Below are 23,241 nucleotides of genomic sequence, written 5' to 3'. Positions count from 1 at the left end.
GCGACATCCTCCACCTGCATATACAGAGGACCCAAAACCTAACACGCCAGCCCCAGTTCTAAATGCTCTATATGTATCACCTCATTTAATCCTCACAACAACCCTGTAATTTAGGTTGCTATTATTGTCCCCATTTTACAGACGAGGCAACTACGGCACAGAGAGGTCAGCAACTTACTCAAGATCACACAGCTTGTGAATAATGGTGGAGTCAGGGTCTGAAGCTAGGCAGTCGGGCTCTTAAACCTACCTCACACTACCTTTCCAATGCACTGAGGTGTAGAAATGCCATCCCTCTCCCACCCACAGCAGGGGCTCAGGTAGGAAGGGTGCTCGACAGAGCAGGAGACGGAGAGCCTAGCCAAGTGCACTGTTGGGGCAAAGGTCCGGGAGCTACCCCACGCCCATGGGCAGCAGCACCTTTGCTCTCACACCAAGAGTTTACTCCACCCCTCAGATAAATGGAGAAACAAGCCTACCCCGAGGCCCACAGCGCTCACTGTGCAGTGCGGTTCTGCCAGGACCATCCTGCGCAGAGGCAGCCCGAGCCACAGGCTATCCCCAGAAACCTTCTGTGAGGTCTCTGAGGGGACTACAGCTGCACTAAAGCAGCCGGCTGTGGCATAGGAGCCGCTCAACACCGTGGGACCCCCCCAAGGGGCCTGACGTGGAGAGGCCCTGAGCACAATGCCCCCCACCCCGAGTCCAGGGCCAGCACACAGGCAGCCCGGAGGGCAGAGGCCACAACTCCTTGCCCATCTACCTGGACAGCCACTGCAGCACAGAAGAGATGATGGCCTGACAACCAAGTAGGCCCCGAATTTTCTCCTGGAGGGAGGCTGATCGGAGTGGGGGGTGAAGGGGAAGAGCTGGGGTCTGCGGGGGCAGAAAAGAAATGACCCCAAGGGCTCACCTCCAGCCCACGAGCTCCCACTCAGGGTCTGGGGCCCCCAACATCAGGAAGCGGTGACCAAAGACCACAGGCATCCCCCAAATTCCTCTTTTCAGAAGGTGAGTTTGGCTGCATGGTGTTGGGAATCCTTTAGATCCTGATGCATCACGTTTGTGCCGAGGGCTGAGAGGTGTCGCTGGCACCCGTCACGTCTGGTCCAGCAGCCCACTCCACAGCAGCCCTGCCCTGGCCCCGCTGAATGCGTCCACCCCTCCCTGACTCATACCAGGCTCCTCGGCCCCACCACGACCCAGACAGGGCCAGGCTTGCAAATTTCTACTCCGTGGGATCAGCCAGGGTGAAGATGCTCACCTCCTCCTACACGCCAGGGAGAGGTTGGCTTGGACCCCACCCCTCTGGGTGTCCTTCCTTCCCTTCCCTTGAGCAGCCCTGCGGCAGCTCCTTGGGAAACCCTGAGCTCCGGGGGCTCAGAACCCAGAGGAAGGGGCTGGGTTATGGGCAAAGTAGCACATCCCTCTTCAGCTGCCTCCAGCCTGGGGATGCGTGGGGCCACCTGGGCACAGCTCAAATGCCAGGCTCTGCTCCTCACCAGCTCTGCACCCTTCGACCAGTCCCTCCCATCCTCGGTTTCCCCAGCAAAAATTCCCCAAGGCTTGGGTGTTTATTTAAAACCTCTGGGGTGTTGGTTATAAGGCAAACTTCCCAGCTGGGCCCCAGAGAGACCAATTGTAGGTCTAGGATTCCATCAAAGACCCTGTGTTTTAGACAAGTATCCCAGAGGCTTCCAGTGCCGACTACACTTGGCAAGCCAGTCCCTGAGCAGCACCGATGTAGGTCAGCGGGGAGGAGGAGAGAAGGGAGCAAGGCAGGGATGGACAGGGAGTGTCATGAGGAGACCCTGGGGCCAAGCCTAGCCCCTCTGATCAAGACCGGAGCTCTGGCTCAGAGTTTAGGCGCAGCATGGGACTCATGTCTACACTGCAGCTGGGCCGCATCCCCACAGGCCTTTCAGGCAATTCTGGGAGGTGTCTTGCTCCGCTTTTCCCTTCTCTTCTACAGTTCTAATACACCAGGGCCCTCCCACTTTCTCCCCTGTCAAGGAATTTTCAGCAGCTCCTGTTTTGCTCCAGCCCTCTGGGGCATTCTGTGGCCATCTGAAGATGGGGACTGTGCCTCAGGAAGTCTCCCCTGCCCTGCCCAGCCCCATGAGCCCCAGCAACCAGGAAGCTGCCTCGGCCCAGGGCCACATGGGCTTTGCCCATGGGCTGAGTTCCACCTGGGGCACTGCCTGTGGTAAGAGCCCAGGTCTCAGATCCTGCTGCTTCCCAGTGGTGTGACCTTGAAAGGGATGGCTCTGTGCCCCAGTTTCCTTATCTGTAAGCAGGGTGACGAGAACACGAGTGTACTGAGCACTTACTGCATGCCAGGTTCTGGTCTAAGTGCTTTCCCCATAGGGACTGAGCTCTCACACTTCCCTGTGGCACAGACACCCGCCGTCTCCCCATTGCATAGACGTGGGTGCTGAGATACAGAGAGGCACAGGCACGTGTCCCAGGGCGTCAGCTAGTAGGTGTGGTAACTGACACTCTGGCTGCAGAGCTGAAGTTCACAATCACCCCACCACACTGGTCCTACCCCTACACCTCACACAGTGAGAGACAATTAAACGAGCTTCTGGGAACACTACTTGTGCATCATAGAAGCAAACAAAAGTGGCAGCCAATTATTGGTGTCACTGTATGCCTAACCCCCATTTTCCTCCAAAGCAGGATTTGCAGCCTGCATGAGCCAGGGAAACACACCCACTCCCAGTGTCATCTCCGTGGGGGTGGTCAGAATGGCTCAGAACTGTGTGTGACAGCCTCAGAGAGCAACTCCCCACTCCCAGCTCAGCTGCACTTGTGCAGACCCAGGACTGCACTTCTCACATCTCCACGTTCTTGGCTATTTGAGCAGCTGGACAAGTCATTCACCCACTTGTGGTGGTGGGGTGGGGGTGCCATGGATGTCCAGCACCCACAGGCACAGGGCTGATGTGAGTTGGGGAGAATTCTCCTCAGCCTCCACATGGGGGCTTGGTGGGCTTCTGGAATAGCCCTGGGAGGCGGGTCTGGCCACTCTAGGCAGAAACTGCCTGCTTCCTATCAGGAACTCCCAGGAACTCTATTCTTAGGGCTCTTTCTCTTGCTTTTAACTTTGACATCTTCCACAAGTTACTCTGCACAAAAGCAGCCCTGCCGTGGCTGTAATTTACATGTCACATCACTTGCACGGAGCACAGTCCACCCCCTTCACCCACCCCTGCCTGCCCTGCAAAAATGGCTTCTGCATCCTTCCAGCCACACTTCTTCTCCACCACCAGGAGAGAAAAAGTGAAATGTGAAATCAACAGAAGACAGACTGGGGTAGGAGGCAGGGGGAAACTCCCGTTACATCCAAGCTCTGGAACTTCCTGGATTCCGGGCTGGGTACCACTCAGCAGTCTGCATTGCCATGGCAACAGCTCAGCCGTGGCCAAACGCCCCAGTTTGCCACCCAACCTGTGAGCATTCCACGAGAGCCACTTACCGTTATGGTATTTTCCTTGCTCTGCTTTTTGCCTGGTGACGAGGATCCCAGGTTCTGCGGAGAGAGGCAAGAAACATCGTCAAAGCTGTTCTCCATATTGCACGTTTCTTTTTCCATTTGGGCGCCCTGAAGGTGGGGGGATTGGTTCAAAGCTTCGTGCTGGGCAAGTCCGGGCGGTTCTAGCTGCTGTTAACTCCTAAGTCACCATATTCTGGGAGAAGGCAGGCAGCAGTGCCCAGCCTGCAGATGAACTAGAGAAAGCCTCCAGAACAGGCTCTGAGGGAACTGCTCCAACCAGGTCTGCCTCCTCTGCTCCCCGTCTGTGATTTGGGGAGTTAACCCCTCAGCTGCCCTCTGCTGGTAAATGGTTCCACGCACTGCCTCCTGCCGGCACCTGCAGAGTCCCCCAGGGAGCAGAGAGTTAAGACAGAGTGCCGGCTACCGCCTCCTGGCACTGAGGATTCAAAACATGACATCTTTGATACGTGTCCCACACATCAAACCCTGAATACGTGCAATGCACGGGGGCCACCTCTGTGCTTGCCGCTCTCCCAACCCTGAGAGCCATGAGGGATTTCGCAGCAGAGCTGTGTTTCAGCTTTCATTCAGTCTCTGGAATGCCTCTTTATGTCTTCCAGTTGCCGGAGAACCATCATGCCAAGTACCTCCGAGCCCACAGGTCCTCAGCTGCCTGCCCATCCCAGGATGGCTCTGGTACAGAAAACTCGGGATTGCCAGCTGAAACTGCCACACTGGCCATCAGAGCCTAAGGTCCCAAAGGGGAGGGTGAATTCTGGGTCTTCCTTGTCCCACTATTACACTGGGATTCAGAAAGGTCCCAGAGCAGGATGTGTGAGCTGGGAAGCAGGTCACCCCTAAACCCCATGGGTGGCCATTGTATTATGTCCTGGGACTCACAGTCTTATTCTTTCTCTAGTGAACTGTAAGGAGGTGGCTGTGAGGACTCCAGAGAAAAAGCAGAAGGGCTTCTCCCACAGAGGGAACCCGCAGACACCCATCTCCTGGCCAGCAAAGCCCTGGGCCACCTGGCAGGGTGATCGTCAGGGGTGGGTTCAGCCCCTGACTCAGGAACCCACCTGCAAATCAGGCAGGGCAGGACACTTGATGGCATCCCTACTGACTGACCCATTCCCTTACTCCCAGCTTGTAACTAAAGCCAACGAATGCCAATGGCCTCAGACTGTCTAGCTGAAAGGGACTTTACTAAGACCATCTAATTCACAGACCAGAAAATGAACTCATTAGCCCTGACATCCTGCCAAGGAATGTGAGCTCCTTGAGCCTCAGTTTCCCTGTGTTACCAACAGGCTCAAGCTTTGGAGTGCATCAGAATTAACCGAGGAATATGCTCCAAACTGAGCCCTAGCCACACGTCCCAGAGCCTCTGACCCAGCAAGTCTGAGGTAGGCCTGTACCTCTGACAGAATCTGGGGACTGCTCCTGGAGGCAGACTGATCTACATTCTGTCATTTCACTGAGGCTCCCCTACTTACTGCAGCTGCTTTAGCAGCCCCAGCAGGCTCTGGGGCCCCATCAAGCTTGTGACCAACCACAGCTTCCAGAGATGTCTGTATGGCATCAACTCATCTGGCACACTCACTCTGGACTCTCCCAAGCTATCAGTTCCACCCCAGGGCACTTGCCAAAACTAGGGAGGGGAGAGACAGAGGCCACATGGCTGGAGCCCAAGAGCTACTCTCCAGGGAGAAGAAACAGGTGTAGGGCTCTGAGCTCTATCAAAGGTTCATCCATTCAGAGACACTGGACCAGCAAATCTATGCCAGGGAGGGATGTGGGGAAGGGAGCCTTTGGTGTGGATTTTGCAGTTTGCAGGGGTCACCCTGTCCACCCAGGGAGCTCAGGGTGGCCACCGTCCATGGCCACCCAGGGGGCTTGGGGGTGACCTGTCATGGACACATGTTGCCACTGTGCTCCAGCCCCAGGAAGGGCAACCAGTGCTCAGGCAGCCTTGGCAACAGCCTTTGAGTCTGTACATCGATGCTGCTGATGGTGCTGAGGACAAGGAGGATAACCACCAGAGGAGGAAGCTCTGCAAGAGCTCCTTCCCAAGGGTGCTTACAAGGCGGATATGCAGCTAGACATTTGACATACATCATCTCCAATCCTCACAACCCCTGCTCACGTTACAGATGGTGAAACTGAGGCTTGCAGAAATGACCAACTTGGTCTATAGTCACAAGGCAGGTAAATGGAGGAAATCAGAACTCAAGCCTGAATAATGCTTTTATCTTCTGCCACCTCTCCACTCAGAGACCTGGGACATGCTCCTGCTCCCCAGATGTCTCTGCAGGGGTCAAAAAAGAGCTCCATCATCCATGATCATTCATTTGGGCACCACTGTGTCCAAGACTCTGTGGAATGAAGCTGGACACAGAGGTCACCCTCCTTCGTCTAACTTGGGCCAGGATAGAAGCACAAGGAGTGGCTGGCACTGGGGGTGATGTGCTCAGTGTGGGGTCAGCACCTTCCCCATCTCTGCTCTACTAGCTGTGCAGTTTCAGCCAGTGCCAGGCAGGGAGATCACAGGCTCTTCCAGGCAGTCTCCAGTTTGCTGGGCTGTGTTTGTTGTTGATTACCATGCCAACATCATTTACATAAATGAATGTCATATGCATGCACCATACACATGTGTGCACATCATACACACACACACAGTAGCACTCCACTGAAAGAGCCCAGAAAGAAGGACACCTCAATCACAGTGAGAACACCTCCTAGCTAGAAATTGGTTTCTAAATACCATTCCCTATGTAAAAAGAACCCAGGCTCCTTGGAGAAATGGCTAATTCCAAATGCCACATAGGCCTGGGACACTTTATTGTGCAAAGAGGTAAGAAAGTGTTCAAAGAATGACGTAACATAACCAAAGAACCAAAAACCAGCACACAGGGGCCCCAACAAGCCCCATGTAGGGCAATTTGAGCATGGATATGAATGACTACAAGTGATTGACTCCAAAAAGCAGGGAGAGGGAGAGGACAGCATTTCTTTCAGGAAGAATGCCAATGCAAATGTAGAAAGAATTAGAAAATTACATTTGCAACCGCCAAAGTCAAAACAGATTCAGGTCACAATCCAGGATGCTCAGAGTGCCAAGTAAATAGATTACTAGGGAACAGCATATGCACATGGTCTCACCCCATCAGCCCACAGGTAACCGACAAATTAAAAAGGGAAAGTATGACTCTACAAAGGAGCAATTTGGCTGTCACATGAACTGGGATCTCAAACTCAGCATCCTGTGTAGGGTGACAACCTGGGAGTGTGTCTCCTGACTGCTGCAGTAAGAAGTACTCAACAGATCCCCCACTGGTACTCTTGCCCAAACTGCTGGCGCTGAATCTAAGCATAAGAAAACAATTAAACCAGGACTGTCAGTCATTGTTTAAGACAACTGACCTGGACTCTCCATCTGCCCCTGCCCCACACCCACCAAAAGCCACTGTAAGGAAACGCAAAAGAACAAATGTGTGGGGAATATAGTCTAGACCAAAGGAGACTAAAGTGATAAGACGAAATGGTAAGTCTATACGATGGAATATTATTTGGCCATAAAAAAGCAATGAAGTGCTAATAGATGCCACAATAATAATGGCCCTGGAAACATTCCAAGTGAAAGAAGCCAGACACCAAAGACCATACACTGTATGCGTCCATGGATATGGAATGTCCAGAATAGGCAAATCCAGAGACAGACAGCAGATGAGGGGCTACCCAAGGCTTATGGAGATTCTTTGGGGGTGATGGAAAATGTGGTGATGGCTGCCCACCTTGTGGCCACTGTGTTGTACATTTTAAATGGGTAAGTGGTACGCTGTGTCCGTTACATCTCAGTAAAGATGTTTCAAAGGAGAGAAACTAAAGAGATTCGACAACTAATGCATCCATATATGAAACTTGAATGGATCTTGGGTTGGGCAGAAAAGAAGCCATAAAAGACATTTTCAGGACAACTGGGGAGTCTGAATATGGATTACATATATTAGATGATATTACTGAAATAATGTTTTCTTAAACGCACTAATGGTATTGTGGTTATGTCTTCCCCTACAGGGATACATTCTGAAATTGTTTACAGTTAAAACAACGTGTCAGGAATTTGCTTTAAAGTAATCCCAGGGGGTTTTGGAGACTGTCAGGGGTAAGGAATGAGAATATAAATGCAACAAAATTGCCAAGTAATTGTTGATTATTGGTCCATGGTACTTCATTATAGTATCCCTTCTATTAAAAGTGGGGGTTTTTAAAAATTTCTTTTGCCTATGATTCCATAAAATTTTTCGCCTTTCCTTTTTTTACAACCCTCCCCAATTTGGTTTCCTGACCTTGCCTGGCCACTCCGCTGTCACTGAGAGGAGAGGACCACCTGAGAGTGGTGACGTACAAGGCAGGGCTCGGCAGACTGCGGTGGGTCATGCACAGCCAGTTCAGCCAGCCCCCACCCTGCATGTCTTCTCCACCACCTCACTGCCCTGTGAACAGTCTAGGTCCGCCACCCCTCAGCAGGTGGGATCCAGTGTGAAACCTCTCAATGGCCTCTAGGTACTGTTAGATTAAAACCCAAGCTCCTCACAACAGGCCTGGGCAAACTCCTCCAGCCTCATCGTCTGTCCTCCCTACACCTGCTCATTTAGCAAATCACAGCCCCACTTGGCCTCTATGGGTTCCTTGAAATCACTGCTCTCCTCTCCTTCTGGCCTCCAGGTGTCCACATGTGCTGTTCCCTTACCTGGCACACTGTTCGCCCCACCCAATCTCCTTACCAAGCTAAACCCTCGCTCATTTTTCCAGTCTTAGCCTAAGTATCTTTTCCTATGGAGGCCATCACCAGCATTTCCATTCCCACCCACCATTACCCAGCTAGGTTCTCATGCCACACACTTCTAGCCCTATCACTGCTGAAATGCAATAATCGTTTAGCTCATGTCTTTCTCCAGCACCAGCTATATACACATCCATCAAAGCAGGAGCTCTTCTGCCGGTAACTTAGTGCCTGGCAAAGAACTAGATGTCAGTAGGACATGTATGACTGAATTGGGTGGGACGGGGATGGGGGGGTGGGCACTGAGTAAATGAGCTCTCAGCCTTTCACCTCTTCCTCTTCCTCAGACTCCATTCTCCAACGAGTCTCTTACATTTCCAAGCCCTTAGCCCCATTCTCTTTCCTCCTTCCTGTCTTTCTTGGGGAAGTTCATGGGAAGCCAGAGCAACTGAAAGGTGGGCCACAAGAGGGCCTGGGTATGGCGGGCAGGTCCCTTGCCCTCCCTGCACCTGTGTAGGGATCAAAAGGCTCCCAACACAGCCCCGAGCAAGCAGGTGGGGACAGGCTAGGACATGCGTCTGCAAAGGCCAGCAGGACTACCAGCCTTGATCCCCACTGTGCCCTCAATCAGGTGACCCCCACTTACCCAGTACCCAGGCAGCCCGCCCCAGGGTACAGACTTGAAAACTTCCACTGGGTGGCGCCAGATCACCACCGCCTGTGCCCCCAGCCGTACAGGTGTCCCAGGGCTGGGGAAAGGGAGGGCAGGCACCCCAGGGGCTGCTCAACACCCAGCCCAGCCATCACCCTGCCCAGGACAGGGCACGCTGGGGACACACTCCTGGTTTCCAAGAAGAATAGGTATGCCCTCCCCACCTCCACCACCCCAACACTCTCATCTTCCTGATTAGCTTGCTCAAGGAAGGGCAGCCAACAGGAAAAGAATGCACAGGGCTTTGAGCAAACCTTAAGCAAGCCTCTTGACCCAACCCTGACCCTGCACTTCAATTGGCCTTGTGTTCATTCACTCATTCATTCATTCTTCAAGTACTATTCAGTTGTAATTGTTACTGATCATGATTGACAGCCTGGGATAGCAGCGAGGAAAGGCTACGCATGCTGAATAGCACCTTATGCACTTTGGAGATCACTTGTGGGTAGCACTCTCTGTCAATACCACACTGTATCCTACTTCTTCACTGGCCTCCAGTACCTCTGTGGACAGCCAGGTCCACAGCACCCCAAATCCTTCCGCAGCTGAAAAGAATGACATTCTACCTTATGGCTCTGGGAACTGTTGAACGAATGCATATTTGCTCTCTCCAGGTGCTGCATTTTCTATTTTTCTTACTCTGATGACACTTCAACATTCAACATTATCATGCCAACCAGACACCCTCAACTCCACCTGTCCCGTAAGCAGGTGATGCCTGCCCACCAGACTTGGGTCTCCAGAACTGGTCTTCCCTGCATCCCCAGTACCAGTATCTTACTTCTAATTCCTTTTAAAAATAATGCTCATTATACTGCTTTGTATAAAAGCAAGATGGGTCCATTTTAGGAAATTTGAAAATATAATCAAAAGTATAAAGAAAATAAAAATTATCTTAGACTAAGGTTTCTCTACTTCAGCTATGTTCGTATTTTTGAACTGGATTAAATCTTTATTGATGGTTGCTGTCCCTGTGCGTGGTGGAATGGTTAATGATATCCCAGACATTACTCACTAGATGCCAGCAGTTACCCCTCCCCAGCTCGACTGCCAGCATGTCTCCAAAGAAGGCCAATGTCCCCTGATTGAGAATCACAGTCTTAGGTGTAAACAGTATCACCATCAATGTTCTGGTTTATTTTTCTTCCAGTCATTTGTTTCCATGAAGTACAGATTTCCTCCTCCCCAGTAAGACTGTATATGTTCTGCTTTTCCCACTCAATATCATTTTCTCAGCATTTTCCTAAATCATTAAATTTTCTTCAGAACCAGGCTTTTTAATGGCTGCATGGTATCACTGGTTGGATGGACATTCAGTGCCAAACATCCAGCTTACCCATGCCCTGCTGCTGGACAATTAGGTTGGGTCCAATGCTGCAGCGCTGTAAGTGGTGCTTGAGTGGACAGCCTCACACATTCACCAGAATCCCTGAATGTATTCCAAGAACAGATGCTGGGAAGGAAATTCCCGGCTCAAAGGCTTATAGCACACCCTGTCCAATCAGCTTCTAGGAAGGTTCTATCAGTATACATGTTTTAAAATATGGTTGACTAACACCTTTATAATATTTTAGGGTTGGAGGAGACATATTCCATCAGGGAAGGAAGAATGATTGGTGGCGGGGGATTGTTTCCAATATTCTTGATGATACCCAGGGTCGCACCAGCTTTTTCAATCACGTTATAACCACAGCAGAATGTAGGCTCATGTCTTCAGAAAACCCTGCTGTCAGCTGGCAAATAAGCCTCATTTCAAAGAGACTGCCTGAGGCTGGGTCAAGAAGGCTAGTTGGGGGCTCAGTAGGAAGCTCATGATGCCAGCACTCTGATGTGTGCCGTGACTAGGGGGTGGGAGGCACGCACACATGCTGAGCCTAGATCCTTGCCATCCAAGGGGCGGGCAGCCCCCACCAGCAGTCCCTGGGTGCTGGTTGGAAACACGGAACCTCAGACTCCTTCCTGGCCCTCCTGAATCAGAAGGTGCATGCCAGCAGGAGGCCCAGGTGATTCTGAAGCCCACCAAAATGTAAGAAGCCTTGGCCCACATGCATGTCCAAATTCTTTCCCAGCCTTTTAGCTGAACTGAACTGCAACCTCCTAAGATAATTTAATTAGTTTCCAAAAATGAATACTTTGACTGTATTAAAAGCTCAAGGTCACATTTTAGGCAACCATAGTAACAGACCACAGGTCTTCTCCCGACATCCACAACAGCATCAACACTGTTGTCATCACCATGGCCTGTGGGGCCTGGCACTTAATTCCTGGAGGAGACTGGTGGATTTTCAGGCTTAAGAGCATCTTCCTATATAATTTAGTGCAGGCTAAATAGGGCCAGTCCTCAGTTTCTTAGATGCAGTTTAAAGCAACTGGAAAACCCACTGGGCTTGGCATCAACTACTTAGTAACCATGACAACCTGCATAAGTCACTTAACTGGTCTGAGACTCTGGCCCATCTGTAACACAGGCACAGTACTGACCCTACCACCTGCGCTTGCACGAGTGTCAACTGAGATGATGAATGAGCAAATAGTCTGGGAAGCTGAGAACATCCTCCCATGTCCTTCCATCCCACAGCTGTCTCTTGTGCTTGATTATTAAATGTGATCAAACATTTTGTAAAATTCTATCCTGCGTGAAGCCCAAGAGTGCAGAGAGGGTGTGTAGAAAGGGAAATGGCCTGGTCCCATCCTTATTCTTAAAGTGACAGGAAGTCTAGACTGCATCAGGAATCCAGACGCAGGATGGAGCCCACCCCACAACAACTGTAACAATCCCCTCACCATCACACTCTTCAAACCATCCTCAGCCTTGAGAGAAAACCAATAAACAATACTTACCCACCCTCCCCCTGTCATGGGGCACTGAACGACCCAGGTACACCACCCACTCTTCACTTGGGGCAGAACTGGGCAGCAGCCACCTGGACATGCCCACCTTAAGGCAGCTCCCTGGACCTGCATAAAGGGCTACCCCGCCTCCCATAAAGGACCCCTTACCTGGGAATCGCCAGTGGATTTTCGGACACTCATGTGGGCTGTCTCGGGAGGGTGTGCCGGGGTCCCTGACGTGTGGTATCCATTCACTGCAGGGAAAGAAAACGCTGCTCAGACTATGCTGGCCACAGACGGGCACCTCTGGCTGCCTGCAATGACAGCCCCTTCTCCCACCTCGTTCTGAGAGGTCTTACCCATGTTGGCAGAGCTGGACATAGGTTGAAAGCATCTCTCTAATCCCTGGCACCCAATTACTGAACTCTTGGGGGAACCGAGTTTCTTTCTGAACCAGAGAGGAAGAGGAATATGATTAAGAGGAGGTGAGGTCATTATAGTCCAACTGCTATCAGAAAATGCAGCAGTTGTAGTCACTGGTGAAGGGTCGCACTCTCTCTGCAGAGCAGGCGGCCCCTCCCCAACCTTCCTGCAATTCCCGCTGGGGGACTTCGCTCACCCAGCCCTCAGGGAGGTATAATGTGGGTATAAGGGAACAAGGACGGGATTTAGTAGTTTCCATGAAATTTGGCTTTGCCAGTTAATAGCCAGGGGATCATATGACACCCCTCTTGAGTCACATTTTACCTAAGTTAAAAAAAAAATCAAAACTCTAAAATTCTACCTCTGTGACACTCACCACTGTTCCTAAGGTGTGCTGACAAACGTGCTCTCCAAGGGGGGAAGGCAGAGCCCTGGTCTGCAGCACTTGCCAATTTCTGAGGCATACACGTTTCCATCAATGCTGATGACTTAAAGCACCCAACACCCCTCCATGCTCCTGACATCACAATTACACACTGGGGCCCGTGCAACCTCAGTTCCAGAGGTGATGCTGCTCTCAGGGAAAGGTATGTGAGCACAGGGAGCAGTTCCTCATCAGGGAGCCTCAGCTGCTGGTTCTATGAAATGGGGATAACTCTACCCTGTCTCCAAACCTACTCTGTTGGTATGAAAGTCAAGAGATACTTGCAAAAGAATCTCTAAGTTATAAAGTACTTGATGAAAAAAGGGGGAAGGGATGGAGAGAGAGAAGGTCACTGCTTCTGTTCCTGAATCTAGTCACCTTGAACCCTGAACCTGCCTATCTCTGAAGACCAGGAAAGCAAGCCTTCCTCGGGTGCCAGGTTTAGAGGAACAACCATAACACATATACTGTGCAGGTCAGACTAGAGACATATAAACTGATGTCCAACACACAGACCTTGTTGAGAAAGCTCTGTGGTGTGGCAGGAAGCAAGGAGGGTGGCTGTATGTCACTGGCACCTATGTATTTATGGGGCAAGGGCTGGAGGCAAGCAATGGCGTGAGGAAGGCCACCCAACGTGGAACCATTTTCATGCTGGGGGATGCCCCCATTTTCTACCTCTTGCAGGGAAAAATCCAGGGCCACCTGTGAGCAGAGCCACACTCAGCAGATGCCTGTGGGCAGCTGGGCTGGCCTGACACTCTGAAAGAAGGGTGGGCACATTGGAAGACAACAGGAAACTGGGCACCGAGGTGGCCCCAGTCTGTGGCTCAGGGAAGCAACAAGAAACAACACATTAACCCTGCTTGGCCAGCCACAGTCCTGGTCTACAGTATGCCCCTCAGGCAGCTGGTCAAATTCTGGTACTCTCCATGCATCCTCCAGCTTAAGGTGGATGGGGAGCAGGGTTCTGATAGCATCAGACAGTGCTGAGAGGACTGAGGAGAATCTACTCATACAGGTATAAGCTATGCCAGGAAGGGCATTAGACTAATGATGAATACAACCCAAATGAAGGCATGATGTTTGAGAACTTTGATTTATCAAGTAGCATAGCAGTGAAATGAATAAAACACAAATGCCAGAGAATCTGAAGGCAACAGTAGAAAATCTTAGTACACTGTTTTCAGTCTATGACTGATCAGTGGCCAAAAGTGAGGATGTAGACTATCTAAGTAATTTAATTTAAAAGGCTTATTAAACATCATACTCAGAGATAACATCTTTTGCCAAGAAGTCACAGAACATCAAACAAACAAAAAGTGGGCACATTTAAGCCACAAATAAAGTGTCAATAAATTGCAAAGACATAAATAACACAGGCGACATTCTCTGACTAGGAAGCAACAGAAGTCGGCATTAATAATGAAAGAACAAATATATAGCATCCCCATCCCTCCAGCTCACAAACACTAGGAAATCTAAGAAAATGCCCTTTTAATCTTAGGTCAAAGAGGAATTTAAAACTGTAATTACACAGTATTTGGAAAATAATAAGGAAGAACATATCAAAACAAATGGAATAAAGTCTGAATTATACTTGGAGGAACATCCATAGCCTTAATTATTTCATTACCAAAGTCCAGGGAATAAAAATAAATAGAGTAAACATCCAACTTGAGAATTTAGAAAAACATTTAAAAGTCAATAAAATAAACTTAAAAAAACATGAGAAAGGGATATAAATATGGCAGTAGAAATTAATGAGTTAGGAAACAAGATGATGTCGGCAATTCAAGCTGGTTCTCTTTGTGTATGGTGGGGGGAGGCAGATCATAATAGAAAAGGCAGGTCAGCCACCTAATTTGGAAGTGAGAGAGAACACAAATGCTCAGAATTTGGAATTAGGAAGAAAACATAAGGACATTCTAGAGATTTCTATTAAATGCAAGAACATATGATTTATAATTCTATGCTAATAAATATAAAACCTTCCATAAGATTCAAATTACCCAAAATGGTTTCTCAAAGGATGCTAGAAACATCAAAATAAGTAAAACTTCTGAAAATGACCTCCCTTCAAAAGGCACTCGGCACAGATGGTTTTACAGGCAGATTTGCTCAAACTCTCAACAAAGAAATATCTAGACACAAATACCAGAGTTTAGTTAGAAATATGTGGTCAATTTCTCAGTTTATTAAGCAAATCCAACCTTATCATGACCCTAAAATCTACCAAAAAGAACAACAAACAGAATCACAGATCAGTTTGGCTACAAAAACGAAATGTGTAAGTTCTTACCTGAGTAGGCCTTAGTTTGGAATCAGGCAGTACCCTTGATTTCGTTGGGTCTCTGTAAACCAAGGTTTCCTCAGCTCCCGAAGAGCTGAGGCTGCCCTACTGACCCCTACTTACTCCCTTCACAGCACCATTGGTAAACCACTATATTCTGCTCCCAGCATTCCCCAGGCTCCCAGCCTGACAGGCTAACAGCAGCCAGAAACTGCCTAATGCAAGGGCATTTTGCCCCTAATCCATCCTCTTGTCCTCACTTCAGTTCTGGGCTGTCAGCTGTTGGCTAATCACTGCTCATGTCAAAACAATTACTGGGAAAAAAAAAATTTTCCATTCAACCATTTCTACCCATACAGAAGCTCTCTCCTGACTCTGTCTTGCTGCATTTCACTCAAACAGTTCCAGACACATTCAGAAAAGTGGTCAGTGGAGATCTGAACAGTGCAGGTCACCCACAAGCATTCCTGATCAGCATTCCCAGTCCATGGGGCTCCCAGCTTACCAAGGGTTAGATGCAAGACAAAAGAGGCCACAGGGGGTACATCTGAGGTCTCCAGTTTCCAGGGAAAAATAAAATTAAAATTCATAAAGTATCACTCATACCCATAAGGAACATAACTCAGACTGGGGATACAAGAAGAAAACATAAAATGCCAAATTCAGCTGCTTTCCAGATAAGGAAAGGGAACAAAAAGCTCTATGCAGTAACTTTAGTAACTTCAAATGTAAATCTAAACACATGCACACATTTTACTCCTCTTTATAGACAGTTAAACAGACAAAAGGGGCAGGGTGGGTGGTGCTTGGGAGATGGATGATAAGAGGAGGGGACAGATTTCTGGGTAGAAAGGAGGAGGAGGTCTTAGGGACCAGGGGAGAGTTAAGTGGGTAAAAATGGAAAAGCAGCAGCACAGAATGAGTTGCTGCGAGAAACAAAGTAACAAAGACAAGCCAGCAACATGTGCAGCTCAGAACTCACCCTGTGCTTAGCTCTGCTTCCACTGCTCAGCTCTAACCCCCAATATAGCAAGTTCCACCCTCCAAGCCCCATTGTCCAGGTTCCTGTTCCCTCAAGAACCCCAACGAGTGAAGTTACTCTGCCAAACAAGAAAATCAGCCCTGGACACCTGCCTTCTGCCTCCTTGAGGTCCAGCCTGATCTGCTTTCTCTCCAGAATAAACACAGTAGCCTCTTTCCTCAAGGTCAAGAACCGTGGGAGCCCCGAGGCCTTGTCCCTGAACTAACCCTCCCCACCGCAAACCCACCTGCCCCTCCCCACTGCAGCAGCACCCCGGACATGGTGGGGTGTAATGTTTCCCTAGGCACAGGATACACGACAGCAGTTCTGCAGGATGCTTGTTATATGTGGTGAGCAGTGAAGGTAATGGCGAGATAGGGCCATTACCTTCAATCTAAAGAGTTTGGGACAGATGCCCCCTATATTCAGATTTAAATTGCTTTATTTGAAGGCAGCCTTTTTTTTTTTTTTGAGAGGGCATCTCTCATATTTATTGATCAAATGGTTGTTAACAACAATAAAATTCTGTATAGGGGGGTCAATGCTCAATGCACAACCATTAATCCATCTCAAGCCTAATTCTCGTCAGTCTCCAATCTTCTGAAGCATAACGAACAAGTTTTGAAGGCAGCCTTTTAAAATACATACCAACGCATACCTTGGAGATGTTGTGGGTTCATTCTAGGCCTCTGCAGTAAAAGCAAATATCACAATAAAGTGAAATGAATTTTTTGGTTTCTCAGTGTAGATAAAAGTTATGTTTACACTCTACTGTAGTCTATTAAACGTGCAGTAGCATTATGTCTAAAAAAAAAAACCAGTACCCATACCTCAATTAAAAAATACTTCATTGCTAAAAAAATGCTAACCATCATCTGAGTTTTCAGCATGTCATAATTTTTTGCTGGGGGACGGTGTTGCCTCGATGTTGCTGGCTGCTGACTGATCAGGGTGGTGGCTGCTGAAGGCTGGGGTGGCTGTAGCAATTTCTTAAATCAAGACAATGAAGTGTGCCACACTGAGTGACTCTTTCTTTCACAAAGGATTTCTCTGTAGCATGTGATGCTGTTTGACAGCATTTTACGCACAGAACTTAACTTAAAATTGAAGTCACTCTTAAACCCTGACACTGCTTTGTCAACCAAGTTATGGAATATCGCTTGGTTGTCATTTCAACAACCTTCACAACATCCTCACCAGGGGTAGATTCCATCTCAAGAAACAACCTTTGCTTACCCAGAAGAAATAACTCAGTATCCATTGACACTGTATCACGAGATGTAACAACTCAGTCCTACCTTCAGGCTCCATGTCTAATTCTAGTTCTCTCATGCTTTCCACTGCATTTGCAGTTAATTCCTCCACTGAAGTCTGGAACCCCTCAAAGTCATCCATGAAGCTGGAATCAACTTCTTCCAAACTCCTGTTAATGTTGCTGTTTTGACCTCTTACCATGAATCACGAATGTTCCTGATGGCATCTAGAATGGTGAATCCTTTCCAGAAGGTTTCAATTTTCTTTGCCCAGATTCAACAGAGGAATCACCATCACCATCATCAACTGCAGCCTTATGAAATGTACTTCTTAAATTATAAGACTGAAAAGTTGAAGTTACACTCCTTGATCCATGGGCTGCAGAATGATGGTGTGTAAGCAGGTATAAAAATAACATTCATCTCACGGTACATCTCCATCAGAGCTCTTGGTGACCAGGCATATTGTTAATGAGCAGTATTATCTTGAAAGGAATCTTTTTTTCTGAGCAGTTAGGTCTCAACAGTGGGCTTAAAATATTCAGGAAATTTTGTTGTAAACAATGTGCTGGCATCCAGGCCTTGCTGTCCCATTTATAGAGCACAGGCAAAGTAGCTTTAGCATAATTCTTAATGGCCCTAGGATTTTCAGAATGGGAAATGAACACTGGCTTCAAGTTAAAGTCTCTTGTTAGCCCCTAACAAGAGAGTCAGCCTGCCCCTTGAAAACGTAAAGCCAGGAACTGACTTCTCCTCTCTACCTATGGAAGTCCTACATGGCATCTTCTTCCAATAGAAGGCTCTTTTATTTACACCGAGAATCTGTTATTTAGTGTTTACCTTCATGAATTACCTTAGCTAGATCCCCTGGATAACTTGCGGCAGTTTCTACATCAGTGCTTGCTGCTTCACCTTACACTTTTATGCATGGAGAAGGCTTCTTTAAGCCTCCTGTACTGACCTCTGCTAGCTTCAAACTTTCCTTCTGCAGCTTCCTCACCTCTCTTGGCCTTCACAGAATTGACGAGAATCAGGTCCTTGCTCTGGATTAGGCTTTTGGCTTAAGGGACTGTTGCAGCTGGTTCAATCTTCTGCACAGACCACTCAAATGCTCCCGTATCAGCATAAGGCCATTTTACTCTCTTATCATTTCTGTGTTCACTGGAGTAGTGCTTTTCATTTCCTTCCAGAACCTTTCCTTTGCATTTACAATTTGGCTGTCTGTCTGGCACAAGAGGCCTAGCTTTCGGCCTGTCTCAGCTCCGGACACACCTTCCTCACTTAAGCTTACTCATTTCTAGCTTTTGATTTAAAGTGAGAGATTGTGCAACTCTTCCTTGCACTTGGATATCTAGAGGCCACTGCAGGGTTATTAACTGGCCTGATTTCAATATTGTTGTGTCTCACAGAATAGGGAGGCCTGAGGAGAGGGAGAGAAATGGGGATGGATGGCCGGTGGGGCAGTCAGAACACACACAACCTGTATCGATCAAGTTCACCGTCTTACATGGGCATGATGCATGGTGCCCCAAAACAATTACAACATAACATCAAAGATCACCACTGATCATAGATCCCCATAACATATGTAATAATAATGAAAAAGTCTGAGATATTGTGAGAATTACCAGACTGTGACACAGAGACTCAAAGTGAGCAGATGCTATTGGGAAAAAAGCACCAAGAGACCTGCTCAATGTAGGGTTGCCACAAACCTTCAATTTGCAAAAAATACAGTATCTGTGGAGAGCGATAAAATGAGGTATGCCTGCAAGCTCATGTGCTCTGTGAGTCTCAAGGCAACAGTGTGCAGTATTCTGTATACAGACCCAGAACCCGTTTGGGGCAGGAAAGCAGGAATACCATGGAACCCACCTTCGGAAACACAGCTGTGGCTATAGGAAGGCAGGTTTTGAAGTTGGGCAAACCTAGGCCAACACTGGAACTGGGTTTGTGCTCGGCATCTCTGAAGATGTAACAGGCATATCCCTGTCCCGCTGCCCACCCCCCACAAGACTTTGGAAGGTCACTTGTCTACCATATTCACCTCATGTGTGTACAGCGTCCATCCTGGGCTGTTTAGAGCAGTCTTACATGTATAGCCTTCCTGTCTAGAAATATCTGTCTGGCCACCTGGTCCTCACTGTTTCCCAATTGTCTAAAATATAAACTGTATTCCTCCAAATAAAATGCACAATACATTTGTCCATGGTTGTAAATGGCTGAAAGCTGGTGGCTATGGTCCAGGGTATCAACAGCTAAACAGGCCTTGGTAAGGTCTCCTGGGCCTCAGCCAACAAAAACAGTTTATCAAGGAGGAGAACACACAAGCCCCCTTCCAACAGGGGGTGTCACGGCCCTGCTGGGTGAGGTCACTGGTGAAGTCCAGCTGAGGGCCATGAAGGCCGCTCTGGGCCTGATGATGTGCTAACTCCACAGTGAGCAAGGGGCCTGCTTTGCTCCCACATGGGAGAAGACAGCTGTTTGGGGCTTCCTGATCCTGAGAAGGTGTGGGTGAGGGAGAGGGTGAGGCCTTGTGGTCTGGAGCCTCTTTCCCAGGGGCCTCTGCTTGGGGAAGCACAGCTGTGTGTTAGCGTACGCTCCTGGTGGCTCCACAGGTTCCAAGGCAGGCCCTCCCTGGCCTGCAATGGAAGATACTCACTTCCTTCTTACTGGCTTCCCTGGGGCTGCTGGAGGCTGGTGGCTTAACTAAAGAAATCCCTCAGCAGGCTCAAGCCGCCAGGCTGGGAAAAGTCAGAATCTGAACCCAGGCTTCCTGACAGCTCCCACTCCCAAACAGAGAAACTCAATAAATTTCCTTCTCCATCTGTAGAAGAACACAAATGCAGGCTCAATGCACACCCCAGGCCCAGAGCTCAGAAAGGAAGTCCCTCCCCACACCTGTCCAGTCGGATGAGAGTGCTGCTGGCCGTGGGTGACCATTTCAATTCCAACAAATTACATCAAAATAAAGCCTCAGTGCAGTGTGGTGTCTTATCTGCCCATGACGACACTATGCACATCTCCTGAGTTTTATTGGAAGGAACACCGTTTATATTTTAGACATTCAGGGGGAGATACCGAGGACCAGGATACCAGGACTGGATCCTAGAACAGCAAAAGGGTATGAGTGGAAAACCTGGAGAAATCTGAATAAAATACAGTTAATAATAGTGTACGGTGCCAATTTCTTAGTTTTGACAAATGTACCACAGTTATGTAAGACGTGAACAATACAGGACCCCGAGTAAAGGGTTTATAAGAACTCTGTCTTTATAATTTGTTTGGAGACCTAAAATTATTCTAAAATTTAAAAGATGTTAAGTTAAAAACTCTATCCCTCAGGCACCCAAGGTACATTTCACGTGTCCATTGGCCACCTGTGGCCGGCGGGCTGCTGTACTGGGCAGAGTAGGTATAGAACATTCCCGGTGCTGCAGAACTGCTCTGTTCTGCTGTTCATTCTCCCCAGCGACTCAGCCACACAACTCCCAGAACCTTATTTTTCACTCATATTTTCTTTCCCTCTCACTGTTATCATTTCTCTCTCTAAATCATTACTTCCACACTGCATACTAAACCAGCCCAAAGCCAATCTTTAATATTTGCAGCCATTACTGAATAGAACATTAGGTATTGTTTGAGTTTAAATGTTACTTACACGGACCTCACCCAGAACAGCAGGCCTTAAGTGCCTCTAATAAAGCTACCACACGAATACAGCCTCCACAACACAGCCAGGGCTGACCCTGAGCAGCACGTGACATTTGAAGAACAGCATTCGATTGTAGGGGGCACCGGGCATGTCTCTGGGCCTCTCCCCCAATGGGGAGCCTGGCTGGCTGTGCTTCCGGCATCCAACAGGGCTGCGCTAAGAAGGGAGAGCCAGCCTTACCCATCCAGAGGTGGCCCCTCAACCACCCGGAAGCTCACAGAGCTAGGACTCAAAGAACAAGAGAGTCCCATGGCCTTCCTCAACCCTTTGATCCATGAGGGTGGCTGCCGAAGCTCGGCTTGGCTGGATTAATGTGTGGTTCCCACTGACATTCTTCCTGACCTGTTTTTCCATGTTCCTCCTCAGAAGCGACCATACGGAATGTCCGTGGTCAACCAACGAGGTTAAGTTTTCTGCACTGCTCTCACCCCCCACCCCCCTTGCTGGTAATTAACCCCAACCCACCCCCATCACCGCTAACCAAGTGCAGTCTGGGCAGAGCCGAGTGTGTCTGGCTGTTTCACAGAGGCAGCTTCTCTCAAAGTCAAGGCACCTCACCTCCACTGCATTTCTCTCTTACGCCCACCCCAACTGTCATGCTCCGAATGAAATCCCACCACCTCCCTCTGGTCTGGGGAGCCCAGCAGGCTCCATCCCTGCTGATTCCCCTCCTTCCTGGACTACCACTCTCTCTCTTGTCCTCTACCCCCCACACTGGCCTGCTTTGTGTTCTCAAACATGCCCAGCCCACTTCTGGCCCAGGGCCTTTGCACTAACTGTTCCCTGGCCTACAACACTTTCTCCACCCACCCCCACCCCACACGTCTTCTCACTATCACTAAGACTTGACTGTCACTTCATCGCTGATACCATCCCCGATCCCCCCAGTCAGTCTGTCCCCGGCCTTACTTTAATTCCTTGTATTAGAACATGCAGGGAGAATCTGATATTATTTTGCTTGTTGGCTTGTTTGTCCAACTCCCACACTACAAAGCAGGTTCCTGAAGGCAGGGAGCACACTGGTCTGGCTTGTTTGTGGCTATATCCCCAATACTGAGAACAGCATCTGGCACATTCTTTGAATGAAAGGTTTGAAATTCCATCGCTGTTGCTTTCACAGAAGCCTAAGCAGAACAAAAGGGGCTGAGATGTAGGGCCCTGCGTGGCCTCCAGGAGGGGAGCCAGCAACCCCAGGAGCATGAGGATGGGGACGGCCAAGGTCCAAAGCAACCGCATGTTCTCAGCAAGCCTCTTTCCCCACAATGAAACGCAACCTCCTGAAAGCTGCTTGTAAAACAGAGTAAGAGAATGGTTGGGGGATCAAGGGGGGGGACTTAGTGTTTTCCGACAGAGAGAAAAACCCACCTAGCTACTGTTTTACCCTTAAGATATGAGGTTTAGTTCAAAAATGAGAAGATGGGAACAGTATCACGGATCCTGCAATTGCCTTGCTGCTGGGTTCCCCTCCCTTCCAGCCCAGACAGAGGATGGAGAGCTGGCGTGTGTTCAGGCCCCAGGAGAGTGAGCATCATAAACCAGGGAGGGCTGGAAGGACCTCAGTCATGGTCTCTCTCCAAGCCTTCAATCTGTAAATGGACAAAGTGAGGCCTGGCTAAAGAAGTGATGTGCCTGAGGCCCCAGTGAGACAGGTGTCATTTCACAAGCCCAAGATGTCACTGATGGTTACAGGAACCCCTAGTTTAAGCACTACTAAGAGTGAAAAAAAGCTGCTTCCTATTAAACTAGGCTGCACCACTGATTGTGCAAGATATTAAAGATATTTTCCAAGATATTAATTCCTTTTAATATCTTGCTTGGAAGATTTACTATTTACTCCTCACTTCCTAGGGTCATGGGAGTGCCACATTCTCAGTCCCAGTCCCCAGAATGGGCTGGTCCCCTTCCTACCTGTTGTGTAACAATAGGCAGCTCCAGGCACTTGGCTTTGATGTTGCTGAGTTTTTAGAGGAATGCCAGTGTGAATAATGTGAGTGTGGCCCTCCCTCCAGTCTGGCTCTGGGCCGGCCAGACACTAGAAAGGAAACCCAGCTGGCTTTTCTGGCCAGCGTGGTCCACGGGGCAGGACATGACCACAGCACAGGCCTGGGCAGCTCTGGGCGTGTGAACTGCCTCGGCCTGCTCGGCTACGGGGGCCAGGCCATTTCCCTCCCCAGCGGCGGGGGTGGGGGTGGTTGTCAGTGGGGTGCGTTCCTTTTTAATTCTTTTTTTAATTTAAGTGAAAAAAAAAACAAATAGAAATAATATATATATATATATATATAT

The 23,241-nt window shown here is 48.9% G+C and overlaps 1 protein-coding gene across 18 annotated transcripts in view; it reads right to left on the bottom strand.

The window, feature by feature from the left end:
• Positions 1-23,241, bottom strand: part of GAS7 (growth arrest specific 7) — a 236,842-nt gene that overhangs the window by 44,862 nt on the left and 168,739 nt on the right. For 17 of the 18 annotated variants that reach the window (XM_017658638.3, XM_073234788.1, XM_037026752.2 and 14 more), the window contains 2 exons: positions 11,998-12,083; positions 3,482-3,535 (listed from right to left, as the gene is read on the bottom strand). In XM_017658638.3, coding sequence (XP_017514127.1) covers positions 3,482-3,535; positions 11,998-12,083 — 140 coding nt within the window. Of the gene's footprint in view, positions 1-3,481; positions 3,536-11,997; positions 12,084-12,188; positions 12,278-23,241 lie in introns of all 18 variants that reach the window. The other variant, XM_073234794.1, reaches the window with a different exon arrangement.

The sequence above is a fragment of the Manis javanica genome, chromosome 4 (assembly GCF_040802235.1).
Source record: "Manis javanica isolate MJ-LG chromosome 4, MJ_LKY, whole genome shotgun sequence".
In the NCBI taxonomy this organism is placed as follows: Eukaryota; Metazoa; Chordata; class Mammalia; order Pholidota; family Manidae; genus Manis; species Manis javanica.
This window is presented reverse-complemented; position numbering and strand designations above follow the sequence as displayed.